The 14,354-nt window shown below is 40.8% G+C and overlaps 1 protein-coding gene across 1 annotated transcript in view; it reads left to right on the top strand.

Annotated features, from left to right (window-relative positions):
- The window catches only part of UBAC2 (UBA domain containing 2), a 171,732-nt gene that overhangs the window by 104,245 nt on the left and 53,133 nt on the right, over positions 1–14,354 (top strand). Inside the window, exons 5-6 of the mRNA XM_018056404.1 lie at positions 981–1,104; positions 4,537–4,584. Coding sequence (XP_017911893.1) covers positions 981–1,104; positions 4,537–4,584 — 172 coding nt within the window. The remainder of the gene's footprint in view (positions 1–980; positions 1,105–4,536; positions 4,585–14,354) is intronic.

The raw sequence follows: 14,354 nt of genomic DNA, 5'->3' as shown, positions 1-14,354 counted from the left end.
TGGACAAGGAGGGGGTGAGAGGGGATGGGCCAGATCAGGGGAAGGGAGAAGGGGATGGTTGTAGGAAACCACAGGGTTTGCTAGTTCATGCTGATGTTTGAATTTCTTCTTTGGATACTGGGAGCCTGTGGAAGGAAGGGTTTTAACCAGGGGTGTGACATGGCCAGAGCTGTGTTTGGGGGAAGAAAATACTGTTGGCAGTATTAGGAGGTGGATTCAAGAGAAGCAAGTCTTCATGTCGAAAGACGTTTGTGACTTTTGAGTATGTCAAGTTGAAGGTATCAGATCGAATTTCATAGCCAAGGTGAGGGGACAGTCAGGCAGCTTAGGGACTCACTTCATTTTTTTTAGTTGAAGGCGTAGAAGGGCTTAGGAGTATACAGAGAGAGACTAGAGCAAGGAGAAAAGTCTTCAGTGGAACCCTGGAGAACGTAGAAGAGAAGTGGAAGAAATCATGGGTAAACCAGCAAGAAGCAGAGTTTAAGACAAAATCAGGAAGATATTTGAGAAAGGGAGGACAAGAGCGCGAGCCTTGTCAAGTGCTACAGTAAAATGTAATTATTGGACAAAGTCTGACATGAAGATTTTGCATTTTACCATGATGAATTGTAACGCTTCTTGATTTTGGTTTGTCCCATTTCTTTCATCAGATTTCAAATCATTCATGAAAAGAAAACGTAGCATCAGCTTTACATTTTCTCACAGTGCTGATAGTTCATTAGTAGATGCCAGACCACTACTTTGCAATAGCTTTGGGAGAGTTAACAAAGATTAGATAGTTAGAGTTCTCATAAAATATTATATATACGTACAAATTATTTTGGATGTGTTGTACATATAGAAACCAACTTGGGTATCTAAGATCATGCTTTCAGACTGAAATAAAACGATAAGCAGTGTTACTTCAGATATACATTTGCCGTTGGTGTTGTAAATTGAGCATTATACCATAGTGATTTTTTTTTTATTTGTTTGCATAGCCTGGCACCTGTGTTTGCTCTCTTTGTACCATTTTACTGCTCCATCCCAAGAGTCCAAGTGGCACATATTCTGGGCCCGTTGTCCATCACAAACAAGACACTGATTTATATATTGGGACTACAGGTACAGTATACCTTTTTCTGTTCACATTTCTTTAACTAGATCTGCCTCTCTCTGTCTCTCTCTCTCTCTCTCTTTTTTTTTTTTTTTTTTGCCTTTTTCTCATTTGATCTCCTTGAAAAACAAAGTTTTTTTCCCCATAAGTTTGGCTTCATGATCTGTATCAAACGTTCAAAGGAAGTGTTACAGAATGAGAACATCAAGGTATATAAGGTACTAGAATACTTTCATAGCCTTTAGAAATCTGATAAGCGCTTTCACTGTAATTTGTATCGGTGGAAAATATTTTAATTTTGTTGTACAATTGCGTGTAAGTACTTTTTCAAAAATCTCAGTATGAAGTGGAAACATGAGAACAGTCCAAAGGTGGAACGTGGAAAGCCATTGCCAAAATTAATTCATCAAATACAGAGTCACAAGTAAAGCTCTAAAGCAAGAACCAGATACACTTTGCCAGCCTCATAACTCCTGTGCCGCAGCAGGCTTGATTGCACTGTCGCCATTCGCTGAATGGTTTTACCCGATGGCCATTAGTGGACTCACTGTTTGACTTAAATCGAAAAAGATCATCTTTACCAACATTCAGTGAATACTGATTGCTCTCTGCTAGGTTCCAGGCCCGGGAATAGAAGATACGTGTGATTTTCAGTTTTCTACCTGTATCATTACACCTGTCACTTTCCTTTCACTCTCACACCTTTTAATGTAAACTTTTATTCTGCTGTTTCCTGTGGTACCATATGTAGCTTGGCCTTTTGATCCACTGTCAATACTCATAACATTCCTTATCCCACACACATCAAACCGGATGCCACTGTCACTGTGCAGGGCCCTCCTCCCTCCCCTTTTAACCTTCAGCATTTCCTCCACCTTCTCTTGTCTGCTCTCACGTGTTATCAATGGCCAATCTGGGGTGGGTGGTTCCTTACCACTTTTACAACCATTTTTCATGAAATATGTTTATTCCTCATCTCTCAGCCTACAAAGCTTTACACTCCCCTTTGTCCTCTCTAATACTCTCATAACCTAAGAGCCCGTTTCCACGTTTTACTCTTATCACTAGGGTTTGCAGTGGCACGCTTAATTCTTTTTAAGATGTTCCAACAGAAGGCAGAATGCAATGGTCGCAGAGTCCCCTGGACCAGGGGCAGAGGCCCAAGTTCGAATTCTGACGTGGCGTGCGTAAGCTTGATACTTGGGTCGGGTCATGGAAGCCTCTGGTCCTCATGTTGGCTCTAGTTAGAGAGCAGCTTTGAGGGTGGAAAACGTTTCGTTATCTGTAGAGCAGGAATTCAGTGGAGCCCTGTAGCAAGTCTTTAGAGCCAAGTGGATGTTGGCTTAAGTACTTGCTCTGGTAATTTTCCTCTTCCATCACTTTTTCTGAGCCCCCATTTGCCCACCTGTAAAGTGGGAACAATGATATCTATTTTACATGGTCATTTGAAGATTTAGAGATTGTAGCATTGGGTTTTTGGGGGTAATCAGAACAGGTAATAAGAAACTAAGTCAGTTGGTTCCTAATATTAATAATGTATATCTGTATGACTGCCACCTTTGGTTTTTCTGATATTGTGAGTGGTTTTGTTTTGTCATTTTTTGGGTTTTTTTGTTTTTTTCTTGGTGGGATAGAAGTTGATGCAGAAAGTAGAGGTTGAGATGCCCTGGGCCTCTTGATAAAATCTGAACTCTATCATGAATGGCATCCAGAGTTTCTTCTTGTCCATCTAGTATCAACTCCCACCCTTCCCCACCTTGACGTGAGTGTGAACCTTTTATTCTCCAGACTTCTGTTCCCTCTACTCCAAACCTTCACGCTCATTTCTGTGCCTCTCTTACTCAGCAACTTCTTGAAACCAGGGACATTTGATAGATGAGTGATTGAATGACTTTAGTCCTTCTCAGGATAGCAAAGACGTTTGTGAAGAGACGTTGACGTACACAGGGCTCAAGAGCCAGTCATGTAATGCTCAGGTCTGGGGCCCGTGGAGGATAAAATGTAGCTTGAGATGCAGCACTTGCCCCTCGGGGAGGCCAGCGGTGAGAAAAAAACACACAGCAAGTGCTGTGGAAGTATTACTGTTCTCTGTACTTTTGGAAGAAGACTACAGAAAAATAATTTTACACCTAATTCTCATTCCTGTTGTTTTCAAAGTCATTCACAGTTGAACAAGCATCCATGCTCGATCAAAGGATTAAATTTTAAATCAGGGGATTAGAGTTGCAGTCAGTGCTCATTTCTCCATGAGCTAACACAAGAGCACAGCTTGTCAGACTCCTTTATACCTGTGCTTTGCCATCTGTTACCTTTGTATCTGTCTTCTTTCTATGTATCTTTTTTTCTATCTATCCTTGATAAACATGCACAACTTTGAGGTTTTCACCTGGCGCTGATGTCGGCGATGAACCTGCTTATTTCTCTACGAGCAGAAATGCTTAACTCCCCATCTAATGATCTAATGATCTAATTGTGAACAGACACAAGATACAGATCTTCTTTTTTTAGTCTGCATGTGTGACTTCATTTTACCCTCTAAATATTTCAGTATTAATATTATATTTCAGTGTATTTCTTATAAATAAGGTCATTCTCTTGCGTAACTACTGTTCATTTAACAAAATTGGGAAATTAATATTGATACAGTCTTACTCAAATTTTACCAGTTGTCCCGATATTATTCTGGTACTAGGCTACAAATCTTTCTTTCTTGCAGGAACACTTGGGAGATGTCTTATGACTAAAAAAAAAAAAGAAACCCTGAACACAGTCCTTGGATGTAAATGATTTGAAAAAGGCAGAGATTTCACGAGACCCATTTCTAACTACTTTTGCCATTAATGAATTCTAAGGCCTGTTACTTGGTTCACTCTTTTCTGGGCCAAACTGGAATGAGAGGATCAGTGGTTCAGCAGAGCAACATCATCGGGCAAGGACTTGTATGCTGACAGACATCTTCCATCTAAAACTAGAGTAGCAGTAATAAGAAATTGAAATAAGAGAATTATGTGAACTATAATACATGTCATTACTTGACACTAAGCGTTGGGCGGCGACTACATATTTTCCGTGTTGTTAATGCTAATAATTTCTGTCCATATAGTATTTTACTTTGTATAAACCAATTAATGTCCATTTGTAAACAAGAATGTGCTTGAATTTCACTTATTTTTCTTTGCACAAGAGTGGGCTGGTTTCAACCAATCTGTTTTAGGCTGTCGAAAAGCTGAATGAGGTCTTGGTAGAAGAGGAAAGAAAAGAAAAATTGGTATATTATTTTCCTTTATATAACAGAGTATTTGCTAATCTTCCATTTGTTTAGATTAATAATATATATAATTAAGACAACATAAATGGTAATGACTATAATTATGTAAAAGTAAATATGCTGTGACTGGCAGTTGAATTTCATTTTTAGTTGCCTTTTTTTTCTTTTATAGCTTTTCACCTCTGGTTCCTACATCTGGATTGTAGCCATAAGTGGACTTGTAAGTGTGATTTCCCCCCCTCCCCCACCTCCCCTCTTTCCTGAAGAAACTTGAGGGAAAATGTCATATTGAGATTATGGATTATATTCAGTTGTCTTCAGGTGTCAGATTCCATCTCAGAGCTACTTCCTTAGTAATGAAAAAGCCAGTTACATGGATCATTGAGACAAAAGAGGCCAGATTATCTCAGTTTTGAAGGTAATTTTAGTGGAAGTTTTAGCTGAGTTTCTTGTCCATGTTATTTTAAAATTACATTAGCAGTAATCAAGCTCACAGCAGGACAAAAAGAGCAGAAAAAGAAAATGAAGAAGTCGGATTTGCCAAAAGCAGGGAGAGATATTTTGTTTCTTTTGGAAAAAGACTTGGTCATGCAAGGGGAAAAACAGGTTAAGTGGAAAGTCAGGTGGATGAGAACTGATGCAAGATTCGTCAGGGTGTGTGGCTGGAGAAGGAAGAGGGAGTCAGCTGAAGGGTTTGGGTGGTATCTCATCTGTGTGCCACACAGAAGCTTCATCTTCCCCATCCCCATGCTCTGTATTGTTTTGTTTTATTTTAATTCACATACGTCTTCAACTCTATGAGGTATCAAGAAGGAATCTAAAGCATGAAATTAAGCTTTATTTTTCATCCATGAATTTGAACTCCCAGATTTCTATAAAAACTAAGTTTATAACTAGTATATAGTTTTAATTTCTTTCTTGGAAATGACTAAGAAAGTTACAGACTGGATTCACAGGGATATGTATAACATCAAGGGGAAAGGATTTGGACATAACTTTGCATTCCACTGGGCTTCCCTGGTGGCTCGGCAGTAAAGAATCTACCTGCAATGTGGGAGACCTGGGTTCGATCCCTGGGTCAGGAAGATTCCCTGGAGGAGGGCATGGCAACCCACTCCAGTGTTCTTGCCTGTGGAATCCCATGGACGGAGGAGCCTGGTGGGCTACAGTCCATGGGGTCGCAAGAGTTGGATTCGACTTGGCGACTAAGCCACGCCCACCCCCACCCCCATGCATTCCACTGCAGACATTTTAAGTAAGTTATCACTACTTACTCTTATTTCCTGGGTGAACAGTACAATGGGACACTGGGTCATTGCTTTTAGCCAGCTCACTTCTGTCCTTCCTATACGCTCTCTGTATTAAGCCTTTTCTGTGTTTGTTCTTTTCATATACAACTTACTCCTTCACTCCTCGCAGTTTCCAGCCACAGTTCTGAGGACTGAAGTCACTTTGTTTCCCCCTCCCGAAACACTTTCCACCGATGTCCCGATTGGCTTCAGGACCGCAGAGCTGAACTCCATTGTGAGGTCTTCAAACCATCTGAGCCACCTGGTATTCTTAAGACTTGTAGTGACTTAAGGACAGCCTGGGGTCATTCTGCTCCTGTGAGACACAGTGGCCAGGCTCTGCCCCACCTAATCTCATCCCCACTTGATCTGCCAGCTTGACTGGCAGGTTTTTAACCAACCTGAAGACAGTAAGTTGAGAGTTCATTGCTTTCATAATGAGAGCAGCCTGAGAATTTACTCTTTCGTTTGTGATACATTCTGTTTCTCTTAACAGTGATAATCTTCAGTCCTTTTTTTTCCTAAAACATCCAAAAATTTGAAAAGTACCTTAGTGTATTACGTCTCATTGTGTTAGTTTTCTGTTGATTGATTTGCTCTCATTGTCTGAGCCCTTCTTTAATATAAACTCACTATGTGACTCATTTGTTTTAAGACCTCCCATTTTATTTCTTTATTCTGTTTGCAGACTCCTGGTTTTCAAATAAGTTCCTGATATCACCTCAGAAAGTTTCACTCTATGACATTCAGTGCTCTAGAATTGAAGGTTGCGTTTTTCATCTCTTTTTGGTCTTTTTAAAATCTAAAGTTTGTGTGTTGTGGTCAGCCTTTTCTAGTACACATGCTTAACAGGTGGTAAGGGGCTGATTTAATTTCATAAAGGAATCAGAAGTTCAACAAATTTTTAACGTTAACATTCAGAAGAGTGAATTGAATTGCTTGATAATTGAAATATAATTTTCAGATGAATGTAGCTTTAGAATAATCCCATTATTAACAAATATCTCTGAGCCAGTTCAGTCTTCACTTTATTGTAAGTAATTCAACCAGGGTTACAGACCTGTTATCCTTACACAAATCTGATAACTCTTCATATCAACCTTGTTCTTTATTATTATCCCAGTGTAGTTAGATGATATTGATTGTGTTGACTTAAAATGATCAGTGTCAGTGATAATTACCCCAGTTTTCCTTCACATTATACCATAGATGTTAGTGCTTGTTTTGAATTTAGTGAATATTTTGTTTCTGACTTTTTCCAGAAAAGCATACTTTTATTATGAAATATTTAATATAATATGGTATACTTTAGATAAGGATAACTATAAAGGAGGGTGTTGTTTTTGAGTGTTTGGTTCACACACCACTGATTATAGGATCGAGGTCTGAGATTCATAAAGCCACAACTTGTCCCAGATGTCTCTTGCTCAACGTGACTTCTCCTCTCCCCATATTTATCAGGCAACTTCCTTTTTTTGTTTTTTGGGGTTTTTTATGTTAAAATACTAAAAATAAAATAAAATTTTTACTCTCCCCCCAAAAATGCACAGATAATATTCAGTGTTTTGGAGGAATATTAGAAAACCTGTTGATAAAAAGATCACCTTTTAGCTCTGAAATCAGTAGTTCTCCTAACGTACTGTGTGTAGTAAGGAAGTAATTTTATTTCAATCTGTGTTTTTAAGAGAAAGAGCTTTTTTCTTATAAAGAGACATTTGTATAAACATAAGTAATGTGTTATCTGCTGTTATAGAAACCAAAACCTTTACTCATGCTTTTCTGAAAAGCTGCCAGCTTTGGGTTTATTTTATTTAGTTATGGGTGGATTTATTTTGCTTTAGGCCAGTTTTTCTCTCTCTTTGTGTCACCCATCCTTTCATGATTAGAAATGTTTCTGAATACCCAGCTTAAAAGTATCCCACTGATTAAAAGAGGAGAAGGAGGATAAATTCCATTAGTACAGTATTTTGCTAGGTTGGGAGTGGTGTCGCAGAAAAGAATAAGGACTAAGTATTTTTCCTGGTTGGAGAGGGGTTAGGAAAGTGTGTTTAGCTTTCAAGGAGCAATAATGAGTTGATTTGCCCAGAACAGCTAGGATCCATTTTGCGATCCCTTGGGGATTACAGTTGCTGCCCAGAAAGTATAAGGGGCATTTGGTTTTGCATAAAGATTGAGATTACTCACATGTAACATTGATACCTATTTTAATATTGCGTTGTTTTTCCATCGACAGTTCTGGCTTTGAATACCAACAGTTAATGCCTATAAATATGACTGTTTCCTTGAAAGTTGGCAGAATTGTATAATAATTGATACAGTACACAAGTGAAATATTTCCATTTAAGTGGGTACTTCAAAAATATTAGTCTGCACCTCCTTGAGTTCTGTTCCCTCCTCATGTCTCACTATTCTTCTTCATGCCTTTTTTTTCTTTTTTCTCTCTTCTTCGTGTCTTTTGTGAGAGACCTTCTTTGGAGGAAGGCACTCTGTATTCCACAGTTCCACTGAATTTGTTCCATATTAATAAGACTTTTTTCCATAAAGAAAACGTTGGTTACTTACTGAACTTTAAGTTCTTTGTGTGGTTCTGCAGAAAGCCTTCAGGCCGTCTGTAGCCCTGCGCTTCTTCATTTTCTGCCGTCCTCTGAATCATAATAGTGAGTCATTACCAGCGGGATGTACCCTAAGTCTCAAAAGCTGAAGTCTCGGGCCTGAGCTGATTCTGGAATGATTAAAATAGAAAGAGCCTGCTGTTGCCAAGTTTTCTCTTTTTTTTAACTCATGTCTTCCTCGTCGTTTGGTCCTCTTTCAAGCTGTTTGAGAGCAGGTGAAGAGGCAGGCCTTTCCTCCTCAGACTCTGGCTTCTCCCCGTCAACCTGTCACTTTCACAGTCTGGCCATTTCCTGCATTTGTTACCTGCTCTGTACAGTATGCCAGACTTTGATTATCTTACAATCAAGTCACCGTAGTGTGAAAGAAAATCTGTCCTACCCAGTAACAGGGTTAGAAACACAGATTCATACTGCATTCATTAGGACTTTGGACGTGGTCTGAGTGTGTATGTTTTTTCTGTAGGCAGTGGGTGTAGATCTTTAAAGAGTAAATCTTTAAAGCTTTTCAAACAGAAACTTCCCGATGGTACGAGATTATAGACGTCTTATTAGGGTTTGTAAGTCACAGAAGCGGGGAAGGGGAGAGTTAAGCAGCCTTGGGGGAATCAGGATGGCACATCTCTGGGCTATAATTTACCTGTCTCTCTTCCCTCCACAAGTTTTAAAGACAAAAAGTAAAACATTGTCTGATGGTAACTGTAAAAGAAAAAGCATCAAACAGAACCTTATGTTGATGGGCTTTCCATGATAAATCATTAAGGGAAAAAAGCTCACGGACCTAGCAGAATCCACTGTGGAAATCAGAACTTCTTTGGAGGAAGTTTTGGAGCCCTGACCTGTTTCCCAGGTGAATAAGGATGGGTGTTGGTTCTGCTGCTTTTCACATCTTTCTCTGCTCTTCACGTTTGCTTTTCTTCTTCCTTATTCTTTCTTCCCTTAGATTTCTTTTCCCAGCTCACCAAAGGAAGGGTACAGCATAGCAGATCATCATCCGACGCCCAAGGTTTTCAGTTGAACCTGAGGGATTGAGGTGATTTTTTTAGCATGTCATTGAAAATGAGGACAGAAGCTGCAGAGGGATGTGAGGTGGGTTGGGCTTGTGAAAGAACCTCGTATAGAAGACAGTGGATCCTTAGAAAGCAGCCCTGTGTAGAGGGTGCTTTCACCGTCTTCTAATTAACACAGTATTTACAATCCCACCACCAGACTGAGTGCTTATCAGTCCATTGTACAGTGCCCTCTCTCTCTCTGATTCTTTCACACCCTCTCTTTCCTCCCCCCTCTTTTCCCTGCCTTCCTCTCTGAGCCTCCTTCCCCTATCCTGACCCTAGGTAGCCTGGACCTACTGAAAGAAACCTGTCCTCTGCTTTGTTGCGACAGTTGCAACTCAGTCCACTGCTGACAGAATGTTGTCTTAGACAAGTGTTGCATGGGGAGTGACTGGTAGACTTTTAAATGTTCAATGCAAGATAAATGAAATCATGCCAGTGTCTTGATAAAAACCGGCACAGAGTGCCTCATAAAATACAGCTATCTAATTGGCATTACTGTCACCTGTCTTTTACCTATAGGCAAAAACCTTGCCCTCTTGCAGAGCCTTTCAAAGTTAGGCCTCCTCGGGTCCCTCTCTCAGCCCGTGGACCCTGTCTTCCAGAGTCACTAAGCACTTTCAGTTCAGTTCAGTTCAGTTCAGTCACTCAGTCGTGTCCGACTCTTTGCGACCCCATGAATTGCAGCACACCAGGCCTCCCTGTCCATCACCATCTCCCGGAGTTCACTCAGACTCATGTCCATCGAGTCCGTGATGCCATCCAGCCATCTCATCCTCTGTCGTCCCCTTCTGCTCCTGCCCCCAATCCCTCCCAGCATCAGAGTCTTTTCCAGTGAGTCAACTCTTTGCATGAGGTGGCCAAAGTACTGGAGCTTCAGCTTCAGCATCATTCCTTCCAAAGAAATCCCAGGGTTGATTTCCTTCAGAATGGACTGGTTGGATCTCCTTGCAGTCCAAGGGACTCTCAAGAGTCTTCTCCAACACCACAGTTCAAAAGCATCAATTCTTTGGCGCTCAGCCTTCTTCACAGTCCAACTCTCACATCCATACATGACCACTGGAAAAACCATAGCCTTGACTAGACGGACCTTAGTCGGCAAAATAATGTCTCTGCTTTTGAATATATTATCTAGGTTGGTCATAACTTTTCTTCCAAGGAGTAAGCGTCTTTTAATTTCATGGCTGCAGTCACCATCTGCAGTGATTTTGGAGCCCAAAAAAATAAAGTCTAACACTGTTTCTGTTTCCCCATGAAATGATGGGACCAGATGCCATGATCTTCGTTTTCTGAATGTTGAGCTTTAAGCCAACTTTTTCGCTCTCCTCTTTCACTTTTATCAAGAGGCTTTTTAGCTCCTCTTCACTTTCTGCCATAAGGGTGGTGTCATCTACATATCTGAGGTTATTGATATTTCTCCCGGCAATCTTGATTCCAGCTTGTGCTTCTTCCAGTCCAGCGTTTCTCATGATGTACTCTGCATATAAGTTAAATAAGCAGGGTGACAATATACAGCCTTGACGTACTCCTTTTCCTATTTGGAACCAGTCTGTGGTTCCATGTCCAGTTCTAACTGTTGCTTCCTGACCTGCATACGGGTTTCTCAAGAGGCAGGTTAGGTGGTCTGGTATTCCCATCTCTTTCAGAATTTTCCACAGTTTATTGTGATCCACACAATCAAAGGCTTTGGCATAGTCAAGAAAGCAGAAATAGATGTTTTTCTGGAACTCTCTTACTTTTTCCATGATCCAGCGGATGTTGGCAATTTGATTTCTGGTTCCTCTGCCTTTTCTAAAACCAGCTTGAACATCTGGGAGTTCACGGTTCACGTATTGCTGAAGCCTGGCTTGGAGAATTTTGAGCATTACTTTACTAGCATGTGAGATGAGTGCAATTGTGTGGTAGTTTGAGCATTCTTTGGCATTGCCTTTCTTTGGGATTGGAATGAAAACTGACCTTTTCCAGTCCTGTGGCCACTGCTGAGTTTTCCAAATTTGCTGGCATATTGAGTGCAGCACTTTCACAGCATCATCTTTTAGGATTTGAAACAGCTCAACTGGAATTCCATCACCTCCACTAGCTTTGTTCGTAGTGATGCTTCCTAAGGCCCACTTGACTTCACATTCCAGGATGTCTTGCTCTAGGTGAGTGATCACACCATTGTGATTATATGGGTCGTGAAGATCTTTTTTGTACAGTTCTTCTGTGTGTTCTTGCCACTTCTTCTTAATATCTTCTGCCTCTGTTAGGTCCATACCATTTCTGTCCTTTATGGAGCCCATCTTTGCATGAAATGTTCCCTTGGTATCTCTAATTTTCTTGAAGAGATCTCTAGTCTTTCCCATTCTGTTATTTTCCTCTATTTCTTTGCATTGATTGCTGAAGAAGGCTTTCTTATCTCTTCTTGCTATTCTTTGGTACTCTGCATTCAGAAGCTTCTATCTTTCCTTTTCTCCTTTGCTTTTTGCCTCTCTTCTTTTCACAGCTATTTGTAAGGCCTCCCCAGACAGCCATTTTGGTTTTTTGCATTTCTTTTCCTTGGGGATGGTCTTGATCCCTGTCTCCTGTACAATGTCACGAATCTCATTCCATAGTTCATCAGGCACTCTGTCTGTCAGATCTAGTCCCTTAAATCTATTTCTCACTTCCACTGTATAATCATAAGGGATTTGATTGAGGTCATACCTGAATGGTCTAGCGGTTTTCCCTACTTTCTTCATTTGAGTCTGAATTTGGTAATAAGGAGTTTACCCCTAAGCACTTTACCCCTCTGATATCTCATGCTGTCTTGAGATTCTTTGTCATCACTTATTTTTCTTTAACAAACCCTCAGCACATGCTATGTCCCAAGCATTTGTAGTAGATTATATAGTTTGTTCAGCTGTTTTGTTGGTTGAGAGTATTTGCTGCCCCATCTCCGTAGGCCCCTCTCTGCAGGGCCTCTAGGGGCTGTATGAACGTCAGACTCCACTCTGACTCACATGAGCCACCGGACTATGAGCAGGAGTGATGGGTGCTTCTCAGGCAGAAGTTTTAAGCACCCTTGTGTGGTCCCACCATTGCTCTGTTCATTTTGACATGAGAAAAACATGTACCAGATAGAAGTTGCTCCCTCAGCCCAGATCCCAGAATGAAGAAAACACATAGAGCAGGGCTATAGCCAACATGCAAGATGAGTGAGAAACAGCCTTTGTAAAAGCAACTGAAATTTGGGGTAATAGAAAGCAGACTAATACAGCTCTTTTCTAAGCACTTTACAAATGCTATTTATTTAACTGCTACTGCTACGAAATTGCTTCAGTCATGTCCGACTCTGTATGACCCCTTAGACAGCAGCCCACCAGGCTCCCCCGTCCCCAGGATTCTCCAGGCAAGAACACTGGAGTGGGTTGCCATCTCCTTCTCCAACGCATGAAAGCGAAAAGTGAAAGTGAAGTCACTCAGTCATGTCTGACTCCCAGCGACCCCATGGACTGCGGCCCACCAGGCTCCTCCATCCATGGGACTTCCCAGGCAAGAATGCTGGAGTGGGGTGCCATCTACTCACAAACATAACAGCTATGGAAAGTCACTAATTAAAAACTAGGTAAACTAGTCCTCCTAAAAACCTGATATTGTAGACACTGTTGTCCCTATTTTATAGATAAACTGAGGCACAAGGAACTTAGCTGCCAAGAATACAAGCTGATACATAGCGGAGACAATGTTCAAATGCGGGTTCTGGAGCTTTAGCATCTGTGCTCTTCAGGGGTATCTTTGCATAACCATATGGCAGTTTCTTCCAGCCATCTCCATTCCTTCACCATTAGATCCCTTCTTTTCCTAGAAAATCGTATTCATTTAAGTTCTAACTCTGAAGCCTTCTCTGAATCTGCCCTTTCAATTTAGAAACTATACATTATTCTTTATCATCCCCAGTGCCTAACAAAACATCTGGCATTTCATCTATATTCTAGAAATACTTGCTGAGTTTCAAAATTCAGTATTATCAAAATAATCATTTCTGTACAACAAAACACTGCTATTCTTTGTGATTGTCAGAATGTTGTCAATGTGTACCGCCTCATTAGATTCTTGACGCACTCTCTGCAGTGGTGGGAAACCCAGGCTTCTTGTTTTAGAACTGAAGCTCAAGTTGCACAACTGCTTGGTGATTGAGCCAGGACCAAAGGCCAGGTGTTCTGGTGGTCCAGTGGGCCCAGTGCCTTCCAAAGCCTGTTTCAAGGCTCTCATCCATGTCTGCTTTAAACACAAGACACTTAGGTACCAGCTATTCTTAGATCTTCCCTTGCCAACCCCACTAAGGAGAGGCCCTGATCCTCATCCATGGAGACTGGATTCTGGAGGGAGATCCTGGTCATAAAGAAGTTTTAAAAGTGCCCAGAGGTGCTGAAAGACCCATACCCCCAACAGTTCCCTAAAGCCTTCATTACGAATTTTGTGGGCCGACCAATATCCAAGAAAACTTTATCCTGTTGGCAGCCTCTGCTTTCTTCTTAATACGAAGAAATTGGTCGGTAGCTGTACTGTACTTTCTCTTCTAAGACCATCAAAGATATTTATTTAACTGGTCCTCCATGTGATGGATTAAAAATGCAGCTCAAACATCACCTTCAACAAACTCATTGTCTTATGTCTCTGGCATTGTCGTGTACAAGAAAACGAAGTAAAGGATGGCTTTGAGAAGGCTTAAAGGATAGTGTAGAATATATTCAGCTGGGTCAGTACTGCTGCCAGTCAAAGGGAAAAGAAATGGAGATAAGAGGTCAACAAGAAAACACCCAGATGTTTTCACTCTTGATGATTCCTGATAGACTACGTGGCGGTTGCCACACAGAGTGCTTTTTTCCTTTTCTCACGGTCTTCACATTGTTTTCCTATCAAGAGATAGGAAGTCTTGAATCAGTTTTGATTATGTCTTTCAACTGATTGTTTTGAAATAGAAATGTCCAGTGTTCCTTCCTCTCTGGGGCTGATTATGTTTATATTTTTCTTATATCTTTATTATCACCTCTGCAAAAGAACTATGGTAAAATCAAT

This window comes from Capra hircus, chromosome 12 (genome assembly GCF_001704415.2).
Source record: "Capra hircus breed San Clemente chromosome 12, ASM170441v1, whole genome shotgun sequence".
Classification (NCBI taxonomy): Eukaryota; Metazoa; Chordata; class Mammalia; order Artiodactyla; family Bovidae; genus Capra; species Capra hircus.
The sequence above is the reverse complement of the archived record's forward strand: the minus strand, read 5'-3'. Positions and strand labels throughout refer to the sequence as shown.